The sequence below is a fragment of the Anguilla rostrata genome, chromosome 5, assembly GCF_018555375.3.
Source record: "Anguilla rostrata isolate EN2019 chromosome 5, ASM1855537v3, whole genome shotgun sequence".
NCBI lineage: Eukaryota > Metazoa > Chordata > Actinopteri > Anguilliformes > Anguillidae > Anguilla > Anguilla rostrata.
The window spans coordinates 29737166-29764184 of NC_057937.1; the positions used below are offsets into that span (position 1 = coordinate 29737166).

Here is a 27019-nt window from a genome sequence, read left to right on the forward strand (position 1 = left end):
GAATGCAAAATATGAGAAGGTATATAGGCATAACAGTTTGATATCAAAAGGGTTTCTTTAATATATGGGAAATACTTGCTGATTGAATGGTAATTATAATATATTATATTTTTATTATTTTGTATACAGTATGTCACACAACAATATATTAAAGATTCATCACAATGCATATTGCATATTAAATTTCATGAAGAAGAATATAATATACAGTATTCCCTGGAAAAGTTCATATTTGCAAAATGTAATATTTTTTAGCCTGAGTGCTAAATAAACATCCATTTTGAAAGAAAGTTTTGAAATTTCAGGATATGCCAAAGTACCAGTGTAACACCCTGCCACCCTTTGACTTCACTGAGAGGGAACCTGAAGTGACTGTTACCAGCAGGCTTTTTTGGAGTCCCCAACAATGATACGGCCTCTGTCTAACTGAATGTTGGAATGATGTCTGGTGTCCAACTAAAAAGGAACATTTTACACTTCAGCATTTAGCAGATCCTCTTACACACAGCCACCCCAGATTTTCTAAATTAGCAAAACATAGCATTGATTCTAGGTTGTGTTTCATGTGATAGTGAGCTGACCCTTCAATCTGCTTACCTATCAAAACTTTGCTCATATATTTTACCCTTCCATACTTACAGTTAAAATGCCTATTCAACCAATTCAAGTATAATAACCTGCAAAGAAACAGAAAAGCAGGGGTTCATACACATCATCAACAGTTCAGTCATATTTGAAACAGTTGGAAAAGGAAGAAAGGTCAGATGAACAGATAAACAGATAAACATCAACCAGATGGCTGTTTGCACTATGGAGAGAATGTGATTGCTACAAATGCTTACTGGCTGTCAGGTGAGACTGTACAAGGTCTGTGAATTAACACTTTGGTAAATTCATATAAATAAACTACCCAGCTGCTCATCTCCTTCAAGCAGTTCAGTTTGATTGCCCGGCAAGCGGTCAGAAAATGGTTTTCCATGTTATTACTAGTTGGCTACTAGTCACTCGTTGATATTTTTTCTGATTCTTAAAATCTTCTGGAAAATGTACACTGTGAAGAATTTTGTGACAGTCTGTTTGTAAATGGAATGACTGAATGATTGATTGATCCCAAATAACATGTATAGTAGCCTGAGCAGGATGGTAGAACAAGTTGCGAGCTTCTTCACACAGTTGGTGTAATTGACAGACCTGATGCCGAGATTAATTTCTGTTCTCACCATACCTAGGTGGAAACATCACATTCACAGCCAAGGTGTGTTCCTCCACCCTCCTGAAGAAGCCCACTATCAGGTGGTTCAAGGGGAAGTGGATGGATCTGGCCAGCAAGGCAGGGAAACACCTGCAGCTGAAGGAACTGTATGACCGAAACACCAAAGTAAATCCTGGGATTCACACATACACACACACATGCACGCACACACGCACACGCACACGCACACGCACACACACACGAACACAGTGTACAACTTGACTTCCCAATCAATTTTTTTTCAGGCTTAAAATTGTAGGCCCGTATAACCACAGGCATTTCATGCAGATTCCAATGTTCAGAGACACTGTAGTTAGAACCTGCCACCTGCCATAAGACTCATGAGTACTGTGTGAGATCTGCTGTTGTCTTACAGGTGTACACCTTTGAGATGCAGATCATCGGTGCCAAGCCCAACTATGCTGGTGGATATCGATGCGAAGTGTCCTCCAGAGATAAATTCGATAGCTGCAACTTTGAACTCACTGTGCATGGTGTGTAGTCTCAATGCTCAATGCACTGCCCAATACCTAAAGTGCTGCAGTTGGATATGTTTTTATCTATGCTTCACAGAGTACTGCAGCTATACAAAAATCTATTTGAGACATTTAATTCATGCCAAAAACATCATGAGCTAAACCTTTGTCATTTAAGTAATCTAAATACCTTTAAATACACATTCAAACATTATATTTTAAATATTGTATGAATATACTAAACTCGTTATAAAATTGTCAGTTTGTCTATTTTCAAGTGAAACTGCAATTATGTCCTGCTTTTTTCTTTTCATTTAACAGATGCCCCATCTGTTGGAGAGGTTGATATCCGTGCAGCATTCAGACGCACGTAAGTTCTTCAGCCGCATGTTTCATGTGCAGTGCAGTATTTGAGATATATTGACAGGGCATTTATTGTTTCAATACAATTTTAAAAAGTGTAAGAGCAAGTGACCCCTCAGCTCATATCAGAAAAATACATTTTTCATCAATAGAATTGATAACACAGGGAATTGGACTTGACTCTGGATCCCAATGATCCATTGTTGAAAGAATCCCAAAACTGGATAAATAATTCATTCATTGAACAGCTGGTGAGCTGACCAGCTTTGTTCACTTCAAGTAAACACTTGAAGTTACTAGACTGCTTATAAAAGTATTTAGTACTGTGTGTAATGGCATTCCTTCCACACAGTATAATGGAAAGTATTCTACTTTAATATTATTTATGTGGGTCCAAAGGGATTTAATACACTCTGACTAAAATCTACTCAATCAGATTTAACACTGAACATTTTACTATGTAAAATGCTCATTTTACATTTTGTATTGATCAGTCCCTATCAAGAAACCTAACCTAACCTGGTTTGTATTGGCTACAGACCTATATCTATAGGTAGTGAACCAAAAACAGATTGAATAATAGTATTAAAGCCGCAAGCGACGTTGGGAGGGGTCCAAGCATTGGCACAATTGCGCCCCCTATGGAGCGGTTTTTAAATGGTTTTGTCCTCATGATCATATACCTTCACCCAACATATCTACTGCATCGCCATGGATGTCTCCTAGCCGCTAGGCGCAAAGGCCTTTACTATGTCGTAACACTAAAGGCTGTTTTATACTTCTGCATAGTACACGTAAAAATGGGTCTGTGTAGGGGTTGTGTGCAATGTGCGGCATGTGCGGCGGTTGCAAACCACGGCCACGTTGAAGATGCAGACCTCCTCAAGAAATTAAAAGCACATAGACTGCTGACATGAGGTCACTGGCATACAATTTTTACTAACAGGTTATAACAGTTGATTCACAAAACCGATAGGCAACGTTAAATATGCGACCAAAAGCGCTTTTGTCAGGTGAATGTCTTCGTTGCAACAAGTTACATCTAGCTGAGCATTTTTGCTGTCACTGGTGCAGTATATTGCAGGTTTGGAAATATGAATGAAGGTGTTGTCTTTTGAACTATAACGGTCAGTAACAAAATCTAATTACGTGGCCTGCGCAACCTGTGCAATATGCCGCACAAATGATTTGGCCCATCGCGAGTGCCTCACACAACGGAAACTATGCAGACTACGTAAAATTATAAAACAGCATTTAGATGGTCCAGCGTGTATGTAGAGCTGCAGCGCTTCCGTGCCGCAACTAAAATAGGCGTCAGACACATATTCCAATCCATTGCTCAACTTAGCAGAGAATGCACATTTCAGACCGCCTCAGAGACAGATAGAATAATAACACATAAATACACATTTCAAATAATAAATACGACATTGAGAAAAAAACTAAACAAAAGACGAAATATCAACTCGCGACACGCGTGCTGCGCGCAGAGTAGCCTACCGTATTATTTATTTAGACATTGGCAGATAAGCAAATTTTCGGTTATGCTGACCTATAAAACGCTATTTCAAAAGCAGTCCCAGATATTGACTGTAGAATGACATGGTATAATTTTTAAAAAACTTTGTCTCGTTTATTTCGTTATTCAGTGAGCAGCGTTTTCACTGCTGTATTGGCATATTTTATGGCTAATGTCGGGTTTATCTTGTTCCTAAGGAATATTACATTACATTACATTACATTACAGGCATTTGGCAGACGCTCTTATCCAGAGCGACGTACAACAAATTGTATAACCATAACCAGGAACAAGTGTGTCGAAAACCCTAGAGAGAAATACCATTCCAAGTGCAGGGAACAACCGCTAGTTCAACTTGGACCCTGTAGGTTAAACTGATTAACACTAGCACAAACAAGAACAGCAACAACGCAGTCTATGCAAAAATTCTAGCAATAGTTAAGGCGAGTGCATCAAGTCACCTACGAAACAGCTACCTAGTTACAACCCTAAGCTTACAGTCAATTTAGAGATTAAATTGAGAATACGATTTCTCTCAGCATAATGACGGATTCAAAGACTAAACGAACTCACCCGATATTGTCTTCAAATGGATCCATGCCGAAGAAAAGTAATGATTCATCCTCTCAAAAAGCTTTTACTAACAAACTTTTAGTAGCCTAGCATGCACTCTGGCAGGCACTATCTTCCATTGCTTCCCCGGCGTTCAGATCCTCCCCTCACTGATAAAAACTAGATCCTACGGTGTCGGATTACTTGAGTCGCCATGGATGTCTTCTAGCCGCCTGCCGTAAAGAAGTTTACTAGATGTCCTAACACTTTAGATTTGGAGCTACAGCTCTTCCGCACCCCAACTAATAAAAAAGTCCAAATGGCGGGTAAACAATATGGCGGACATAGGTGGTCCTAATAGCAAAGTTGTAGAGCACATTCAGGTGCATCGATGAAGTTTTGTGTTGATCTGACTTATGGTGTGTGGGAGTTATGGCCTTTTACGCATGACCCTTTGTTATAGCGCCACCATCTGGCCGACATAGGTGATTTGTAGTGCCTGAGTAGTGGGGGGCCATAGGAACCCACCTACAAAATTTGGTTGCTCTAGGACTTATGGTTGCTGAGCCTCAGACACTTTTAGCGGAGAAAAATAGTAATAATAATAATAATAATAATAATAATAATAATAATAATAATAATAATCCACCAGCTTCGCTGCTTGGACCCCTAAATATAATTTCAGATATAATCACCACAGGTGACCAGTAGGCCTACAGTCCATACACACTGTCGCATAGTGTCTTTCAGTATCAACAGAAGGACTATGATACCATTCTTCCAGGAGGAAGTGTGGTAAAGATCATGCTTAGTTGATTGATCTGGGTCATTCCAGAATATCCTGTAAATCCATGATTGGGTATAAATAGAGCCCACACTATCACGGAACCATCAGAACCGGTGTGTTTCCATTTTTTACTTAGTACCTGAATTAATCCCTTGATTAAATTGGAAATGTTCACCCATCTATTCCAATCAAAATCACATTGAAAAACGATATTACCAACTAAATATTATTGACACTTGTAAAGGCTTGTTTGGTCTCTTTTTCACTTTAGTTAGCATTTAGTTTTTTATTTTAGTTTATGTTAGTGGTCATGTTTTGGCATTCATCTATGAAACTGGGTGGGTCTTGCTGAAAATGTAGTTTCAGTTCTTATCCGCAACAACCAGTGAATATGTGTCCTCTTCCACTTTCCATAGAGAACCATCCTGATCTGTGGCTATCAGATAACAGTTTTATTTGTGTCCCCAAAAGTTGTTTATAGACAAGGATTGTAGACCCCTAACTATGTATGTTTTGCTGGAAGACATCAGCAGAGACTGTCACCTAAATTTAACTAAACACATACATGATTAAACCAAACAAGACTTAACTTTAAAGTCAAACTAATGTAGTTATTTGCCACGTTGTCATTAATTCTATGTAATGATAAAAAAAATTATGATAGAGATAAACTTTAGAAAAGGTTTAAAACTGTTTCTCGACAGTTTATTGCTAATAAATGAATAAATAAATAAATAAATATGTTAAGCTATTTATGTGTTCAGAGTATTTCACTCAATGAAATATTAATATTTCAAGTATATGGTGGAAATCTATATTATCATGCATTTATTGATCCCTAAGGTGTTCATAATGCACATAATACAGTCATCCAAAGACTCTAGCAGTCTCATGGTTAAAATGGCTTGCATTGCAACATCTTAAAATCTGTTTTTTCGTGTTTTCTGTTGAACGGTGCTTTCTGTCATTCCTTCATTGGATATCAGTTTTGCATGCTTCTCATTTGCCAGCCTAGTTCTGTGAAAAAGAAGACATACAGCACGCCCTAATATCAGTTGAATGATTTGTTTGCATTTTGCATTAAAGAAAAGAAGTTATCTTGCCAAACATGTTTCAGTTATGGGCTATTGTACAGCATTGTCAAGCAGCAACCTCTCCATATACAATAATCTACCCAGTTAAATTGTAAAAGCAGCAGGTTTAGATAAACCAGTAGATGACCACTACTATTTTGTTGATTCTAATGAAGTTACCATTTTAGTACATGAGTCATACAGACATCTACTGACATTGACTGTTGACTTTCACATGACTAGATCCATATTTGAACAATAATGATTATATTATCTTATTATATGCTATTATGAGCTATATTGCATGAAAATATGGTTAATGTCAGACGATTGACAGTTGAGCTGTGCACTAAAATGGCATTATGTTAATTAGATTTGAAGAAAATAGCTTTCCACTCTAATTTGATTTACAGGAAATGCATCAGGACAGTTTGTTCTGGTATGTTTGAATTGCATATGGCCTTAAAGAGTTTGAGTCCCTTTTATTGCATCCCCTATGCCCCAAACAGCAAGAAACACCGATCCGGCCCAGAGTCACTTGCTATCTAGGGTGTTGTTATCAGTTATTCATTATTTTCTATTACATTTTTATGGTATTATTCATTTATATATTTGTGCAATGAGTGTGTTGAATGTACAATGCTTTATAAATAATGGTGCTATTATTTATTTTCTCAATTATGTACCATTTTTAACCAGCAGGTATCTGCAATAATCAGGTAGTAATGTGTGCGAGATGAACGTATGACTTACGACATAACATGTTTTAGAGCTTTATGCTGCCACTATGTGTGTATGTGTGTGTGTGTGTATGTGTACGTGTGTGTGCATGTATGGGGCATAGTGTGTGTGTGTGTGCGTGCGTGCGTGTATGTGTGTGTGTGTAGGGGGTATTATGATGATTAATCCTGAATCCTGTCCTGACATGCCAATCTGCTAGGAGCATTTGCGCGGGAGGAAAAAAGAAGAGTGGAGCAGGTGGAAGGTAGTCATGTGTTTGCTGCAGTGTCAGGGCAATATTCACGGAGGCAAAATCAACAGCACAGTGGCTGCAAAAAGTGCTTTGACTCTTCCTGAGGAATGAATCAAGCACTATACGCCCAGTTTCAGCTTTGCTCTAAAGGATAACAGAAACTCTCTGTTTCCTTGCGTGAATATGACACTGCCTTAAAAATGTTTTGGAAATACAGTGGTAATAATATTGAAGGGAAATATATTACAACATTTAACAAGGGTAGGTGAATTCAGCCCTCCAAGAAAAGGACCTGGGAATCAATATTTGCCAAAAATAGCAGGAATTTTACTATAGCTGCAGATCCAAAAAATCCCATTCATCTGAGAACTCAAATTCAGTCTTATGGAATCTTCTGTATTCTTGAACTTGATCAGCCAAGCAAATGCTGAATTTAACAAAGATGTCATGTAAGAACTGGGAAAAACATTAAACCATGATGAAATTTGTTTTTCAAAGACAAATGCAGTACAATCTGGAGCGGAATGAGAGAATGAAAATGTAAGTCCTCCTAGCCTTCAAGGACTGAAAGGGCAACGATATACTTCCCTTCTCTAAATCACCACTGTAGCTTTTCAAAACACTGGAGCCAGCTGCACAAACAGGCCCCTCTCAGAGTGGCTTTTGCTTCTGGTTGGTTGTAAATCACCGGATGTGCAAAGACGTGAGCTTTCAGTGCCACCCCATTCTGGGAGGGTTGTGAGTGATCTTTCAGAAGTAGCCCTTCGACCTAATCCCCTTTAAGAACTTTCACAGATACAGGGCGCTCATTTAATCCCAATCGTGTCATGGAGAATAGGTGCCAGAGCTCAGTGTGAGATTAATGGGAAAGTTTTCTGTCTCCCTTGATTAGTTGTCTTTGTGTCTACCTTGACATATCTCCATCCATTATTGCAGATTATTGACTGCTCCAATGTCCTTTACACTTTTTACATGCCATATTACAGCAGTCATTATTCAGTGTTTATACACTATGATGTCACAGCTTTCACAAAAATGTACATTTTTTCATGCTGTTAGTTCCATACCTTTCTTTTTCTATGGCATGTTTGAAGGATAGCATGTTTCAGAATTTCCACTTACTACCAAAGCTATTTTAATACATTAAGGTTTATTTAAACCTTTAGGTTTGTGGGTGACCGTTGAGTACTAGTCACAATTCATTGTTGAGTTATCGCTTTGTGAAAAAAAATAAGCTTCATGAATTGTTGTTCATATTGAACATTTATATTCTGTTCATTTTAAGACACCAGAGGCAGAAGTTGAGTCAGATGAATTTCCATAATTTAGCATATCATAGTCATACAAACATGGTATCGAACATACGTGAGTCTGGCAGCATGGGTCAGTTGCAGTTTTCAACAGCACTGTTGAAAATTGCAGCTAAGACCAGCTGGGATTCTAAGCCGGTTTAATTAATTTATTTATTTATTTATTTAGGATCCTCATTAGCAATACATAGTGTGCAGCTAATCTTCCTGGGGTCCGAAAAATATGTTTTAAGCTGTGTTTTCGATACTTATAGCTGGTCTGTGGGTGGTCAATGCTGGTATCTAGCTGGACTGAACTGGTCAAAGCTGTTTTAGCTGGTTGAGTAAGCTGGTGGTCGAACTGGTGGACTAGCTGACTATACAGGCTAGTCAGCTGGTGAACAGTTAGTTGACCCACTAAAAGTGTCGAAACACATCTTAACCAGCTTGACCATCTCAGGCTGGTGTAAGATTAATTTTTTAGCAGAGAGGAACTCAACAGAATAGCATTTTTACAGATTTTCCTGAAATTACCTACTTTGATAGAGCTTGATTGCAAACAAGAATAGTTAGCTAGAATACAAAGGGTTTGGATCAGAGCTACGCCTGCTTACAGATAAAAAATAAAATGCGATTGTTAGAAAACCATGTTTATATTTGTTTGCAAAGCATTAGGCTTCAGTTTTGTTGGCAGAACCCTTTTAAAAGCAAATAATAAATAATTATGGCAAACATTAGGTTACATTAACAAGTTAAAAGTTAAAAATACAAGTACCCAAATTCAAACCACATGTTTAACCAGCTGATATGAACTAGCTCACATTATACACCCAGTCTAGCATTGCAAAGTGTGTTTGCATCCACCTGAACAAGGAATGATGTCTTCAGCAAATTGGCTAATTAGTTGATTAGCCAGCAATTTACAGGTGCTCTTGGCTAACCCTGTTTGGTATTATTGAGATAGTTTGAAGTCCTTGCAGAGGCGTGCTGTGACAGTTTCAGTAGTTACAAATGAAACTGTTGAGGACTAGAGGAGCCACAAAGACCACAAGAATTTTTGAAAAATGTTAATTATATGATTTTTTAAAAGATCTCCCTAAAAACTACCATGCATTGCCTCTAGCAGCTACATCGCAGCTTATCTTTCCTGAACTGTGACCTCTCCATGACAACGTCCTTGACAGCGGTAGATGCCAGTTAACTGCTGTTTACATTCATCTGCAGTAGGCTAGCTAGCTAGCCTAGGAGGCTCCCAGAAAGTAAATCAAATAACTAACATCACAATATTTTGATGTACTACTATAAGGAGACTAGCTTTCATTCATTTGCTATACACCAATGCTAAGGACTGAACTGTATGAAAATGATATTGCTTTATTTATTAAAAAATTACTCCTAACTCCAGTTGACTTATGTTTGTCAGACTCATGTATGATGATACAAAGACTGAATAAAGGCAGTTTTACTAACACTGATGCTCAAATGTGAAATTTTCATCTGACTCAACTTTGTCTGAGTGATACAACTTGCACATCTAAAATGAACACCGTACATTTAATATACACTGCATTATTGATAATTTACAATAACAGTACAGAGCATTAGCATCCCATAGTGTTATCTTTGGCATAAGCAGTTTGATCATGCACTACATCATGGGTGGCCTGATTGTCTGCGTGCTGCAATTTCTCACTGCAGTAGCATTGATGGTGGTGAGGAGGCTGGAGAGCTGGACTTCAGTGCTCTACTGAAGAAAAGGTAAAGCTGTATATGAAAAACATTCTTTGCAGGAATATATATATGACTTGTATTTTTAAATGTGTTCAATAATAAATTGATGATAGAATTTCAGGCAGTTGTAATAATAAATATCGGTTAATAATAAATATCAGTGAATACAACAGCAATGGCCACAGTGATTCATTTTGCTGTAAACATTTGTAGTATTTCATATCATTGTAGGATTACACACAGTTTTAGCAAATTATTATTATTATGATTGTTACTTTCCCTTTACCCTGAGCTGTAAATTGTAGTGCAAATAGCTAGACATTGTTTATAAAAAGTAAGGGATAAAGTAAGGGGTGCTAATTGTTTTCACAAATACATTCAATGGCTGATAGCTCCTTTCCTTTTCATTGGCTGGCCTCATTTTGCTGAACCACATTGACTCTGCTGGTGTTCTTATTTCCCTCGGCAGAGAGTAAGTACCCAGCTAACAGGGTATCCAGATGCCTGGCTGCATGGTCCATTTACTGACCCAGTCTCATCAACCTCATGTCCCTCAGTATCCCTGCTAGAGGTTCCTCTGCACAATACCTGGTTCTCATCTGCAGTGCTGCATGTGTGTGGAACTCATTGCATTTGTGTAATGAGGTTGTGATTGACTCATCATTCCCCATGTTAGTCTTTCAGCTGTCACCAGTGTTTCTTTGTCTCACAGCTGGGTCGACAATCCATTTCTATTTTTTTTTTTAAACTTATATTGTTGTACATAAAACAAAGTAAATGGCTGTGATTAAATTATGATTCATGATAATGAGATATACACTTGAATGAACAAATTTGGTGCAATTCAACAAATAATCATGTTAACTGAATGGATTTGCCCAGAAAATAGCAGCAATTTGCAAAACAATAATTTATCATGAACAACCATGTACAGACATTTACACAAACATTTTACACAAACAAAAAATTTTAATGGCTACTTTCAAAGCATATCATTCCATTTACAAATGATCTAGTTTGCTAAATGCTAACTGCAGATGTAATGCCAGTAAATGCCAGTAATGCCAGTGAATGCTTATGGACTCCTTCGAAATGTTTATAATTTAAAAGCAACAATACACAACTTGTAAGAATCTGAACATTTTTCATTTACATGTAAATAGTATTCATTGATGTGATATACATTGATGTAGGTCTATTTTACTATTAGACTGTATTTGTTCTCATCAAACCAGAAGTAGTCAAGATCTCATTGATCTCATTTTCACAGACCCATTATCCTTAGCCTGTTTTTTTTTTTTTTTTTTGGTGTCAAATGTTTTGTGACACACTGTAGAAATCTATACACCATACAAACAATTGGCTATTTATAATTTAGATTTTCTTATTTAAATTATTTAAATGCTTTGTGATTAACTGTTCTCAGGAGTCACCAGGATTTGTTAAGAGGGATTCTAAAAAAGGCCTATATCCACTGCATATCACTGGTTCCTGGTAACCACAATGATGAAAAAAGCACTGAAAAAAATCTATAAATGTGCGCAATCCAGCCACAGCTGTTCACATTGACTGATCCAACTCCAGTTCTGTGTACACTCGCAGTTTTTCTCTGACACCTTATCCATATATACTTTCAGAAGGATGGGTTCCAAAAAGCTCCTCTGTCTCCATAGAGCAATGGTTCTCAAACTCAGTCCTGGGGGACCACTGTGTATACTGGTTTTCATTCCAACCTCATCTGAAATCCCAGAATTTTAAAGCTGTTTTTCTTGGATTATACTAATCAAGGTGCTTAGCAAAGACTTTAGTGGTTGATTAGTAGAATCAGATGTGTGCACCCACACTGGCCTTTTCTGGATAAGACTGGGGATCCCAGCTCTAAATTTTAGTCATGTTAAAAAAAATAAAAAATAATATTAGAGATCATTATATACTTTAGTTCAAAAGTCAGTCACAGACCCTAAAGCTTGGTTTGTGATGTTGCTGTCACCCATGGAATGCTCCACACCCACCCTGGATTCTAATACACTGTAGCATATCCTCACCCCATCTGCAATCTTACTGTACACCTCACCTCATTTGTCAGAACACCAGTTATATTGCAAACATGTACTGTTTTATAGTGTTGTTTATGATTTCCTAACGTAAGGATATGCCTTAAAATTGTTCAGTATCCTGCATTGAATTGTGAAGTCCATAATGGATCTTTGACCGCAGTCAATGAAAGAAATTATATTTTGAGTGCCACAGAAGTTTTTCTCGTTTTGTTTTAAATGATCTTTCAAGAAGTTAGTGGGTGCTTATTCTTAACTGGGTGCATGTTATGTGCTGTAAATACTAAATTAGTCTGTCCCTCAGGGTACATCTACAGCTGCTGACCGTGTTTGATTGAGTTGTGTGCATATTAACAAGTTCTGGTTTGTCTTGTCATGCCTGCCTTGGGTGCTGCCTCTGAATGAGTACAGCAGTTTTTTAAAAGCATCACCGAGGTAAGGAACTCTCCCATGGCTAATTATGCTTTAGTATGTTTTGTGAACGTAGCAATTATCCCCTGCATTGTCACTAGATTATTGTTTAACATATCTTTATTGTTTAATTATAAATATACTGTTTCATTGTAAACAGTTTTTCCTTCTACTATGAAATGGTCATTTTAAATTGATTTTGTGTCTTTGAATTAACCATTTGTTGTTGTTTTTTTAAGTTTGCATACTGTCTGTTAAAGTATATTTTTCATGTGCAGACTGGAAATGAGCATGTACATTGTATTTGTAGATCTCATTCTCAATGAAATTTTCTCATTGTCAATGAAGCCATTTATTCAGATATTCAGACAGAAAAGAGATAAGGAATGTTTTGGCCTTTCTGTAAAGAGCAGAGGTAGATCTGCTATTGTATATCAGGTCTCTGTGAACTCAGTTCCCTGTTTAAGCTTGTCTACTGGAAGACACGCCCTTTCTCTGTGCTGGTCCAGATCTGTCCAGGTCAACACAGGGCCTGAAGTGGATGTCTGGGAGATCCTTCAGAATGCGCCAGCCTCAGAGTATGAGAAGATTGCCTTCCAGTATGGCATCACTGACCTACGTGGTATGCTGAAAAGATTGAAGAAGATGAAGAAGGAGGAGAAGAAGAGTGCAGGTGAGTGTTTCCTGACTGAAGAAATCTACCTATGGTATATTCCTATCCCACATATATTATAATTAGCATGTTTGATCAAATTGATTTGTATGTAAATGGTCCTAACTACATGTGTCGGCCAAAAGCACATAAAAATACGACAGGTTATTTCCTTGGTATATTCCACTGAGCATCAATATATTACATCAATATATTACTTGTGCTTTTAAAATGTCAGCATTTCTGAAGAAGCTGGAGCCAGCCTACCAAGTAGAGAAGGGTCACAAAATCAAACTTACCATTGAAGTGGCCAACCCGGATGCAGAGGTGAAATGGTTGAAGAATGGTCAGGAAATCCATCCAAGTGGGAGGTACATATGAGTGTATTCATCATTTTTCTAATTTCTGCCTGTACAAGCTGAAAACTTTATTTTGTAATTTTCTTTGATTCAGCGTCCAATTTAGACCTTGAAAACGGGACATTGGACTCTTTAGCCAAAGACTTAAATCTTTGGTACTTTAACACAGAGCAAAAACGAGAAGACACTTTGCAACTCCAGGACTGGACTTTAAATTAAAAAACACTGGCAACTGGTTCTGTACTTCATTTTTCCTGATCACTTGTATGACAGGCTGAATGAGCAAAAAGATGAATCGAAAGAACAATTACCACAGGAAGACACAAGCCTCTTATTCAATTGTACTGTTTTACAAACAGCAGTTTAATTTGTTTCCTTTTTTATTTCCCCCTTCCACCCAATAAATGATTGATTGACTGCACTGAACTCATTGGCTTTCATCCACAGCAAGTAAGTAGCTATAATGCAGACAATAATTATGAATGTCCCTGTAGCTATCATAAGAAAGAGATGAAGGGTATGTTTTTACTGCCAAGGGCTAATTATAAGCTAGTTTTGTATGTGTTGTAGTTCCTGCTTTGAAGCTGTCATTTTGTAATGTCAGAGAGAGTTATATTGAGATGGCAGCTGTTACCCTGACCTTATATTGGCATTTAATACAAAGCATACAAGTACACAAAAGATTGTTATGGTCAACAATGCTGTACTACCCTCTAATGATAAGTGGGTTTAGGGGTAGAGAGCACCTTGCAATTAATTATTTCCCCCCCAAAAAACGCACCTGCCTTATCTGCCCTTCTAAAGAGTTGTGAGTGAAGATAATGATGCTATTTGTTCAAGCAGTGGTTACATGCAGTATCCCATTAGGTGAATGGGTATTTTTCTGCATTTCTTAACTAAAATGATAAAATAATCAGACCTTAAATCCAGGTACCTTAAAAAGACTTAAAAAGGTTTTGAGTTCCATATGGCAATTTTGAGATTCTAATATTTTACTTCTATTACTGCCATGGTTTCATAAAATGTACATAAATAATTATCATAAATAGTTATGTTAGGTGGTTATTTATCACCTCCACTATCTACATAAAGCACAAAATAATCTTTAACAGCCATTTTCTCAAAAGGACATATTCCCCATACAGGGGTATCACAGTGGGGGAGAATAGTGGAACCGACTACCCAGGCCTCCAAGGCAGGACTAAGAAGTTTGTTTTGGCCTACAGTTTTAAGTGGGCCCACAGAGGCTGCATATGGACAGGGCACACAGTTTCATGCTACACCCCTGCCCCATATGTTGGACAGGTTATCTCAACTTTAAAGGTCATTACAGCCACAAAAGTTAATGTACAGCTTTAGTGTATATTCTACTAGCAAAATTTATTCTGATAAAACAGGGATTTTTTCCTTTTTCCTCTTACTCCCCTGTAGCTACAGGACAATTCTTCGTTCATAGACTATACTCTGAAAAGTTTGAGTGTTCTGTGTAAGTTTATATGTCTTACCATATTTTCTCTTTGTTTCTCAAGGTACATATTTGAAAGCATTGGCAACAAGCGGCTACTCACTATTAATCACTGTTCATTGGCTGATGATGCTGCTTACACCTGTGTGATCGGAGATGAGAAGTGTTTCACAGAGCTATTTGTCAAAGGTAGCCTTTCAAACCCTGAGACCACAAAAGTGAGGAATTACAAGTGCCTGTTAGTACAGCAGTGAAAAAAAGTTCAGAGAAAATACAAATATCTCCTGGAATCTTCCTGGTTTGCACACATAGTATCCTCTATCATTGCTAAATTTGCTGATTTTAGTTGGAGTTCTTAACAACTGTTTGTTAAAGTAATGACTATTGCCTGGCTGAGTTTAATAAGCAGAATATAATGTAGAGTGAAGAGTTGCTGGCTGGGATGGAATGAACTTAGCCTAAATCTGTGGTGTTCCGAAGTAAATCCAAAGTAATTGTGAAATGAAATTCTAAGACTTCCTCATTTCAAGCATACTACCATGTACCTTTTTTTAAACTGGATTTGCTTTTCCATAATGTGTGTTGTTTTGCCAATACAGTTAGGCTAATTCAGCAACTGGCAAAACTATCTTCCCAAGCTGTTTGTGAGGAAAACATTTATTCTCAAGTGAAAGCTAAGAACAGATGTTGATCAAATTCAGGCCTCACATTCAGTGAGGAGCCCCGTGTACAGAGCCCTGCATTACAGAATTACTGTGTTCTTCTGTCCGCCCCCCCCCCCCCCTTTCCCCTGTGTTTATAGAGCCCCCCGTCCTCATCTTGCATAACCTGGAGGATCAGATGGTGATGAAGGGAGAACGTGTGGAGTTTGAGTGCGAGGTGTCTGAGGAGGGAAGCCCTGTCAAGTGGTAAGAAATCATCCCAGGTCTCAATAAGCCAGTTTAAAGGACTGACATATCCTTCCCCTGAACCCAAGTCTCAATGCGTAGGTTTAAGATACAGTTACATATCAATTGGACAGCAAATCTGTGGTATGATGCCCCATTTGACAGCAGGGATGTTATAACAAGCAGATTCAAATAAACTAGCAACATAGTGGGAAAAACTCCAACATACATAAAACGCAGCAATTATGATTCATGTAATAAAACTGCATTAAATTTACAATAACCATGGCCCTTAGTTATTAAATTATTGCATAAACTGCACTGCATGTATTACAACACTATTTAATAAAAAAAAAACACTTCTGGCATGTTGTGGGGGTGTGTTTTGTGGGTCTTATGAAAAATACATTACAGCATGATGAGATTACCTGATCTTGGGGAAACCTTGTCTGAGGTTTTATCAGAAAATAAACATTTATATGTATGTGTCATTAATTATTTATTGTTGTATGCATGCTATACAGTGAACACCTTTCAAAATTCCCATGAACAACATTATCAAAATTCCCATGAACAACATTATCTCTGTCTTTTTATACAGCCTTTTATCAGCTCCAAGATATTCTCACTGACAGATCTACTTGCCAGTGGCCATGGTCTTATTTCTAGCCTCTCATAATTCTGTGAGGAGCAGCCACACAAGCCATTTAACATTTCTGAGTTGCTGTCCTTTATTCAAGCAAGAATGTCAAAATGAATTATGACAGTACAGATGTAAACCAGGCCAGGCTTGTATAAAAGGACCAACAGGACATAAGGCACGCATAGCTGTCATATGTTCAAGATTAAATTTTGAATAGCTTCACCTCTGAGATAAAATGTTTAGCTGATTTTCACTATGCATATCTTATTGTCATCATGATGTAAAGTTTAGCCCTATATATATATATATATATATATATATATATATATATATATATATATATATATATATATATAAACACAATTAATTTTGACATTTTCTCATTATGTGCAAAGTGTATGCAAGGAACTGAATTAAAGGGATGTAATCACAGTGTGAGTTACATGACACATTCCATCTTTTCTATCCTTCATGTATTTGGGTAAAAGTAAAACAAGAAAAATCCACATTTGCTCCAGTTTACCCTAAGTCGCATGCTCATGCTTTGTTTATGAATAGATAGCTGTCCAGAAAAAATTGTCCAAAGATGACTTTAAAAAAAATGATAAAAAATGTTATTTGTGAAATCAGGGAAAAGGATGGTGTCGAACTGACAAGGGATGAGGCATTCAAGTATCGTTTCAAAAAGGACGGAAGGAAGCACGTGCTGATCATCAATGAGGCCACCAAAGAGGACTGTGGCCACTACAAGGTGAAGACCAATGGGGGAGAGTCCACAGCAGAACTGCTGGTGCAAGGTAAGTGCATACGGTGGACAGTGAAGACTAGGGGAACATTTTCACCGAAGGACTGCAAAAGGATTGTTGAAGATCCAAAAGCTGTAAAATGATTCTCAAAGCAGGGAAGAAACAGTAGTATTACATTGGAACTTTGTAGTCTTAATTTAAAAAAAATCTATTTAAGCCCTATTCGTACAGGATGTCTGTAATGCAATTTTTACTCATCATGTGGGGAATTGCAGGGGAGCATTTGAACTGGATGAAATATTCCCTGCTTTTTCACCATAGCTACTCACTGTGTCACAGATATGAATGGGATGTAATAGCATACAGATAGCCAGAATGTGATTTTTCCTGCTTTAAATATAAAAAGAAGTAAAACCCTGATCACTGCACCTCAGTGCTCCTATTTGTTGAACTATATGTTACAAACATAATTTTGACCCTCTGGACTTCACCTGACCTGATGAAGACCCGAGGGTTGAAACGTTGTTTGTAACTTAGTTCAATGAACGGGAGCAACGAAGAACATTGTGCAGCGTTTTCCTTCTTTTTACATATGAATTCTCCCATAACCTCAGCACCTCCTGAAAAACTGGCTTGTACATGGTTTCCTACCTTGGTACATGATTTTTCCAGCTTTACCAGAAATTCCTGCCTTTTGGACACAACATTCCCATTTATTTCTAATAGAAATTCCTGTACATTATGTAGCAAGCAGTCTTACTACAGAAAATTTGACAACACATGAAATCCATTTCATGTATTTTCCTCTGAGAGCTTAGATTTGTTGTCCTTTAAATTGGTGTTCATGCTGAGGTGGTTGAGCACCTGGAATTTTAAAAACTATGAAATTTATTCTGCAGTGTCTCCACAACAGGCTCCATATTTCTGGCAAGGAGAATTTTTCACTTAAATGAAAAATTGCTTGCACAGAGATCTCTATTTGTACTAAATTAGTATGATCTAAGGACCTGAGTTTGACATGAAAACAGTAGGCAATTTGGGCTGGAATTTTTACTATCCTGATCTATAAAAATGACAGACATGTATGACTCGTATGGGATTAAAATCTCAAGAGTAATAGGTAATAAATACTGTACAATTACAGAACATCCTCGGATTGAATCTGACCCATGCCAGTGCCGAATGTGACCGGCTGCTCCACAGGAAACATGATCACTTATAGGCTATTGTTATTGTGTCAAGGTTACTAAGCAAATAAAACTTCGGGGCCAGATGTAGTTAGAAGATATGGCTGTGATATTTTTTCTTTGACAGTGAACTTGGCAGATGCACCTATATTATATTACCACCTGCTCCTGTTTCTCCACAGGGTTTTATATCCTTTATCAATGGCAAATTTACATTTTTACACTGCTATAAATAAATTAATCCCTGTATTGTAATTAAATTACAGGATTTTGTTGCTGTAGTGTACATTGTATTGTTGGCAATACACATTAATGTTGTTCATAAGGTAACAACAGCCATCACATATTCTCTTAGCATTGTTGGCACTGTGGTGAGACCTAGACCTAGGGGGTATACTATGAAGGAAGCTTAACACACACATTGTTTCTTTGCTTAGCTGGCTTCACAAAACATAACAACCGCACTCTGGATTAACTGGTATCACAAAGGTGGTTACTAATTTATTTAGTGAACATGGGTTTTTTTTATCAAGCTCAGTGCACGTTCCCATAAGAGTGGCCGTGTTGGCAAAAATGAGCCTATAGCAGTACAACATGGACCATACTCGAGCAGCGTATTTACACAACAATTAAGCAAGGGGCAAAAAATACCTTTACCTTACTGCTTACTAAAGAATAAACCTACACGCTCAATAATTGTCCTACAGTTTATTTCTAATGTGACAACTGCTCATTCTCGAGCTCCTAAACCTTACACTTGATGCAGCTTATTTATAATATTGCCTGAAGCAATCACACTTCATAAACTCAAGAATTATGGGCCTCAGGTGACTGTCCCATAATTAAGGAAAACAGCTATGAATGCGTACTGATCAGGAAGCTTGCAAATGTATTGTATTCCCTCTGTTGAGAATGTAGTTTATGTCTTTGTGTAGTGTATTCATGGGAAAAGCCAGTGGATTAATTTGGTCTCTGAATAATCTCCAATCCAATAGTATGGACATAACCTGCCCCAGACCAGATTAGCCATGCAGCAAAAAATTACCATAGTGATATAACCTGATTTAAAGTGAGTCAGCTTTGTGATATGGAAAACCCAAAGTCAAATCTTAAATTAGCTAGCTAACCCTGTAGTCTCGCTTCGTTGTACACCCCTATGATAGCTGGGGATTACTTTGCTTATTTTGTATACAAAGACATTTTCTCATTTGAATATATTTACAGCTGATCAGGTCATTGTGCCAAGTACATGTCAGTGTTTTCTTTGCATGCAGTTCTTATTCAGGAATTCTGTTTTTTTTATATACAGAGATATGCCATTCAATATACCAGTTGTGTTATTTGATAAATACGTTTTTCTTTTTTAAAGAAAACAGTTGTTTGTTCTTCATGTGAGTTTACTACATACACTCACCGGCCACTTCATTAGATACTTGCTAGTACCAGGTATGGTCTTCTGCTGCTATAGCCCATCTGCTCAAGGTTCGACGTGTTGTGTGCAGACATGCTCTTCTGCATACCTCGGTTGTAATGAGTGGTTATTTGAGTTACAGTTGCCTTTCTGTCAGCTCAAACCAGTCTGGCCATTCTCCTCTGACCTCTGCCATCAACAAGGCATTTTTGTCCAGAGAACTGCCGCTCACTGGATATTTTTTCTTTTTCAGACCATTCTCTGTAAACCCTAGAGATGGCTGTGCGTGAAGATCCCAGTAGATCAGCAGTTTCTGAAATACTCAAACCAGCCCGTCTGACACCAACAACCATGCCACGTTCAAAGTCACTTAAATCACCTTTCTTCCCCATTCTGATGCTTGGTTTAAACTTCAGCAGATTGTCTTGACCATGTATACATGCCTAAATGCATTGAGTTGCTGCCACGTGATTGGCTGATTAGATATTTGCATTAACGAGCATTTGAACAGTTGTACCTAATGAAGTGGCCGGTGAGTGTATATAAATGTGAAGTTTAATGATCACTGCTCTGAAGGAAATTAACATTTGATATACCTCAAGGGCTGTATATATTAGTTTAAGTGCCTGAATGGAATACAGTCTAGCATCGTGACCCTGATAAACATATTGCATTTCATCTCTTGGAGTAGAGATACCTGCATGTGCAGTATAGCTTCTTACAGCTACTGTGTCATCTGACTGACAGAGAAACAGCTGGAGGTTTATCAGAGCATTGCAGATCTGACGGTGAAGGCCAAAGAAGAGGCAGTATTCAAGTGTGAGGTTTCGGATGAAAACGTGAAGGGCATCTGGTACAAAAATGGCGTGGAGGTGAAACCTGATGCAAGGACTCACATCACGCATATCGGCAGGTAAGCAGGATAGGTCAACAAGACCTGTGGAAAGTAAATAAGGTTCAATACAGGATCCAGTCTTAACTTTAAGACAATTATTTTGTGATAAGAAAACTTTTTTTATTAGAGTTGGTTGGCTTTTATCTTTTGGTAAGAAACATGACTGCTTTGAGTCAATACAGCTAGCCTATTTTGGCTCTTTTATATGTGGTAATTGAATGTCTAGCTTACCATAAGGACATGTAACGTTTCTTTTTAAGAATATCCTATTTTAAAGTTATTAAAAGATTGCCGTATTACAATATGATAATCACAAGGCAGCAAAATATGTATATTTCAGTTGTATTCTTCTGCCAATTGAGAAAATGTCAATAAAGGCAAATAGATTCTTAACCAAATACTGGAATTACAACAGTTATAATGCTTTCAAACTTTAAAATTTAATCACGAAAATACCTTAAATCAGTGAATCAAACAAAAAGAAACATGTATGTACTGTATATCCCCATGCTATTTGTAGCATGGGGAAATACAGTATTACAAATCTTAAATTAACACCTAATTCCTCGTTACCTTTTTAATGAATTGACATGCAACTTTAATGCATTTGTCCTTTGGACTTGAAAGGTTGTCACAAGAAGCTTGATACCTAAAAAATAAAAAAATAAAAAAATAAAAAAAAAAACTGCTAAAGTAAGCTACTCAAGGCAGCCTCAAAATGTATCCATACTTGGTGTAAAACAATTAAGCTTTCTGTAAATTACAGAAAAATATCAAATGTTATTTCTTGACCCTTATGTTTTACTCAGGTCAGCCTCAAAATGCAGGCCACCTATAGTAGGACTTCTTTGTGGTTCAACTTTTGTACAGCTTTGAAATGAAACCATTAAACTTCATAAACATTTGTGTGATCTTTGTAGATTAATATTTTTTTCTTATTGTCTTCTCTCTTGGCCCCTGCTTGGTTATTTTTGTTCTGTGCACCTTACAGTTGTTTGACTTTTGTTTGCATGGTGACAGTACTCATATAGTCACTCATATACCCATACAGCACTGAAAGAGTGTAATAATCTCTTTGCAGGATCCATAAGTTGGCCATTGATGATGTCAAACCTGAGGATGAGGGAGACTACACGTTTGTTCCTGAGGGATATGCATTTAACCTCTCAGCTAAACTCAACTTTCTGGGTATTGTTAAACTCTTATTTCAAAAATTTAAGCTTTCAAAGTGACAATGGCAAACTTTTATGGGGGCATTGGATAGCAATGACCATAACCAAAAGTAGACAGATAAAGTACACATTTTATATGTTCTAGTGTATATTGGCTTCAGTGGTAACTATTTAATACATTTTTGCAGAGGTCAAGATTGACTTTGTTCCTCGGCAAGGTAAGCTGTACCTCTGTATCTATATAAGTATCAATGTCTTTCATTTAATATAGTTTTACACCAGTGTTTTCGTGTTGGTTGCTGTTCGGTAATAGTCTAGTTTGAATGTTTTGTACAGACTATAGGAAGATCAACGGCAGCAACAGCTAATGATCCAAATAAATATAAACAAACAAATATATGATCTATTTTATCTCTAAAATGCAATTACATTCCTATTATTTTTAAGAATCATACTATAATTACAACCATTTTTGTGCAACTATACACCAGTTTCCATTTAAAATTAAGCCAGGCCAAACAAATAATAATGTAACCATTTTGTATATCTTGGAAGATCCGCCAAAAATCCACATGGACTGTGTCGGCCACATAGCCGAGTCTACCATAGTGGTGGTGGCAGGAAACAAGCTACGGCTAGATGTGCCCATAACCGGAGACCCGGCCCCCACTGTGGTCTGGACTAAGTCTGAGAAGGTAGGGCACTTAATGAACTCATCAACGCAGTGGATCGGTTATAATGGAACGCCTAGGCCAATCAGAGGAGCACAGGTGTCTGGTGAGAAATATTTCCAGGCTCTATGTCTTTATCATTGTTCAAAGTCTGGACAAAAAGAAGACTTGATTCTCTGTCATACAATAAATGGACATACTCAAACCTACAGTAAGGACAGCAGTTATAAAATGTACAATAGATGCAGTAGTGGCCATTTCTGGGTCAATAACTAAGTCTCGTGCTAAAATCTAAAACTGCTTACATGAGTCCAATAGGGGCCAACATTTCCCAAACTGTTGGGTGGTGTATTCTTCCCTAGGATTAAGTTTCAAGATATCAACATTGGAGAGGCCATTGAGCACATATGATATAAAGCATTAACATCAGCATGTATATTATTTCTATCCTGTTATGTATTGTAAATAAATGGAAAGGAACTTTTTCCAGAGGAGCACAATTATTGATATCAGTGAGGCTCTTCGCTGAAGCAAAATCAGCAAACAATTCAAGGCCACTAAGACTAGCTTTGAGGACCTTGTAGCTTTTCTTTGAAAACAATAATCCAACCTAAAAAAATCCCATTACCAATAAAATATATCACTACAAAGGTCTGGACAAAGACCATATGGTAAGAGAATCAAGTCTATCACTTCCATGCAGGTAAGGATTTTCCATTTTCTCTTCTTATTCCTGACTGGTGTTATGTTCAGAATTAATGGTACCGTGCTAATTGATTAGAATTGTTTAGTCTGCTGTGCAACTACCAAAATATCTAAAATATAATATGTACATTCCTTAATAATACTAAATCATTTATTGTAGTTTTGTAGATATTTCTTCTGGTTTTCGGATCTTAAAAGGTTGTTTGCAATGGAAGTAGGAGTAATAAAGTACATAAAAACATATAGTTTACTTAGGCAGGATAAGGAGCCTGAGGGTGTTTTCCTCCCCAACCTCTTTCGAACATTCACAAAAAGATTTTGAAGAGTAACATTACTCAAATTGAGCCTCAGGGCTCTATTATTCAGAATGAATGTTGCACAGAGCAAATGTGTTAAGAATTCCAATAAAACTGTTTATTATGGACCAGATTTTATTTCCCATTAAACCTGAAGCTAAATAGCTTAAACATGCTATTCCATAACTAAGAAATAATGACAACAGCATCTTGAAGTTTTAATAAACAAAATAAAACCACGGAAGAGCATAACATGGCAGTGATCCCATTCACTGCAGTAAAATGACTTAGTTTGCTCAAACTAAAGAAAAAGATATGCACAATTCCATCATTAAGTCACAACAATGGCATGGTTTACTTAAACTAAACTGAACTGTGCGATGTAACGTTCTCCTTGGTTATTATTTTGTCTTCACGGATAGCATGACCCACATATGAACTTTATTTTAAGGCTACCAAACAATATACCCTCCAGTCAAAACAATAAAATGCCTTGTTATTTTTCCGTCTCCTTGATGCTATGAGGTGATGTTAAAGTACAGTAGCTTGGGAGTCGAAACCTAATGCAGTTAATGCATGTAGCTTGTCTATACAGTAATGGCACAAATAATGGAAAAACTGCTTAAAGAAGTTTAGTTCTCTTAGCACTTTTATCAGTGCCCTTCCTTCTGTTGTTGTTTCGCAGAGCCATTTTAGTCTGTAAAATTATCAGTAACAGTTATCTTCTTGACCACAAGTGGTGATAACATTCTGGAATCATAAGTAATTTGAAATAAAGTATACAAGCCAAAAAACGACAAAGAAAAACACTATGACGAAAAGTATCTGGACACCCCTTGTCTGGGGCTGTTTTTCTTGGTTTGGGCTAGGCCCCTTAGTTCCAGTGAAGGCAAATCTCCAATCACATTCTAGACAATTATGTGCTTCCCCAATGGTTTTGGGAAGGCCCTTTCCTGTTTCAGAATGTCAATGCCCTCGGTCACACGGTGAGGTCCATATAAAAACAGTATTGTTTGAACAGTGTGGAAGAACTTGACTGGCCTGCACAGAGCCCTGAACTCAAGTCCATCCAACACCTTTGGGATCAATTGGAAAGCCAACTGTGAGCCAGGCCTAATTGACAAATCAGTGCCCAACCTCACTAATGCTCTTCTGGCTGAATGGAAGCAAATCCCTGCAGCAATTCTCCAACAACTAGTATAAAGCCTTCCAAGACGAGTGTAGTTTCTTATAGCAAAGGGTGGACCAACTACATATTAATGCCCATAATTTTGGATAAGATGTTGGATGTCAGGTGTCCACATACTTTTTGTACCATTTGTAGTGTAGTGTATATGTGTATAGTGTAGAAGTGTAATGTACATTCGGCTGCACAATTATGTTGGTATGACCTAATACTTATAGGAAAGTGTAATGGTTTTTACTTGTTTAACACAAATGCTAATTATTTCTTAATTTTTGTTTTGTTTATTACATTTATTGCATATTACATTTGTGGCTTGTTCAAAATGACAGCAAAACATATTTTGAGTTTTATACACTACTATACGACAAGTTGGCTAGGCTCCAAACGATACAAACAAACTCCGGTGCTGGCTTGTCATCTTACGTTTAAAAACCATATTTTTACTCAGAATTTCACATTAAGACATACAAATTATGAAAGCCATAACATTTCTCAAGTAAAATCAGATGAAACCCAGTAGCCTGTAGTCCCAAAAGCGGCTGATGTGATTGTGTGACAGGTGACAAGCAGGCTAGCTTACAAGAAACTTGGGTGCTAGCTTATCACCAGATTTAAAAGCTTTGAAACTATATTTTTGCTCTGAATTTCGCATATAGACATACAGATTATGAAAGCCTACAAAAAAAGATGAAATTAACATTTTTGACATAAACATCAATTTATGTTAAATTGGCCCTAGCAACTTCTGACTCATTATGATAAAAAAAGTAAGATTTATTATGCCAAAAAGAGAAATTATTACAAAATATTGCATTAATCATCAAACATTTATAAATGCAGTCTATCCAAGTTGTGCCTGTACTGCAGCTTATTTTAACTACAATCACTTAATTAAAATGAAAGGATTGTTCAAGTTATTTTTATTGTCATTCTTCTCATTGAAGACAGGTAAAAGAAAAACAAATACAGTACCCCAGGGACTATAGTGCAGTATAAGAACAGCCATTAACAATTAAAACAGGAATAAATACAGGAATTTAAATGACATAAAAAGACAATTAACAATATGTGCAAAGGATGCATTTTTCCTAATTGTGGGATGTATATCAATGTCAAATAGGACAGCATATGATCCATGATAACGATGGCTCGGTTTTCAATAGGCTCTGATCATGTGAGCATTGCATGGGAAAGCCCACAAATTAGAAATCCGCCCAATGCTGGGCTGTGACTTGCACCATAGACATGGTCTGATCAGATGGGCAGCCAGGGCGCAAATTGCAGACTTGACTGACATCAAAATTGTAATGATCTGCTCAGTCTTGACTGACATACCCCCAAGCATCAGCTATCCTCCCACTTCAGCACATGGCGAAATTACCAAATGACTCAGGCACGTCAAAATCCATGATGAAAACACCATTTCACCAGTATGACGGCTCACATTACACCATGCGCCAGCCAGAAAATAGAGCCGTTATTGTTTCTCAGATACATTACCATGAAATGGTATTTGCCACTTTCCTGATTTTCTCTATTATTGCATATTCGTCACATTGAAGGGTTTAAGATCTTTAGACAAAATATTATGTCATATTAGACAAAGGGAAACGGAGTAAAAACAAAACACATTTAAAAATGGATTTAATTTATTTAATGGAAAAAGTTATCAAATCAACATCATATCAAATTAACGGTTAATTGATTGAACACAGCCAGTCTTGATTGCAGCCAGCCCTGTTGAATCTAAACTTCATATTGAACCTTACCATCAGAGTGAAGTCATCACAAAGCTTCTACAAGCACACTATGCCACAGTCTAAGGACATTCCAGAAGAGATGAGAGTGTGGTCTATAAAGTGATACAAAGCCATTTCCAAGACTCTGGGACTCCACCAAACCATTCTCCAAATGGAGAACACATGGTACAGTGATGAATCTTCCCAGGTTTGGCCAGCTTGCCAACATTTCTACAAGGCCACAATGACAACTCATCCAAGAAGCCACAAAAAATACCAGAAGAACATACAAACAACTGCACGCTGCTCTTGCCTCGGCTAGAGAAACATCAAGGCTTGTCTGATATTTGGATGAAAGCACCTGGAGGATCCCAAGCCTTTTTGGATAATGTTCTGTGTACAGATGAGTCAGAAGTGAAACCTTTTGGAAGACATGGATCCCATTATCTCTGGCAAATACAGCATTTTACAGTGAGAACATGGTGGTAGGGTGATGGTGCGGAGATGCTTTGCTGCCTCAGGAGC

General features: G+C 37.3%; 1 protein-coding gene across 1 annotated transcript in view; it reads left to right on the top strand.

Moving 5' to 3' along the window:
* mybpc3 (myosin binding protein C3) overlaps positions 1-27019 on the top strand; it is a 69178-nt gene that overhangs the window by 14229 nt on the left and 27930 nt on the right. Inside the window, exons 5-19 of the mRNA XM_064335732.1 lie at positions 1230-1378; positions 1629-1746; positions 2050-2098; positions 6963-7007; positions 9983-10042; positions 12963-13153; positions 13371-13503; positions 13939-13941; positions 15021-15145; positions 15759-15864; positions 17117-17283; positions 20578-20743; positions 21807-21913; positions 22086-22115; positions 22453-22592. Coding sequence (XP_064191802.1) covers positions 1230-1378; positions 1629-1746; positions 2050-2098; positions 6963-7007; positions 9983-10042; positions 12963-13153; positions 13371-13503; positions 13939-13941; positions 15021-15145; positions 15759-15864; positions 17117-17283; positions 20578-20743; positions 21807-21913; positions 22086-22115; positions 22453-22592 — 1589 coding nt within the window. The remainder of the gene's footprint in view (positions 1-1229; positions 1379-1628; positions 1747-2049; positions 2099-6962; positions 7008-9982; positions 10043-12962; positions 13154-13370; positions 13504-13938; positions 13942-15020; positions 15146-15758; positions 15865-17116; positions 17284-20577; positions 20744-21806; positions 21914-22085; positions 22116-22452; positions 22593-27019) is intronic.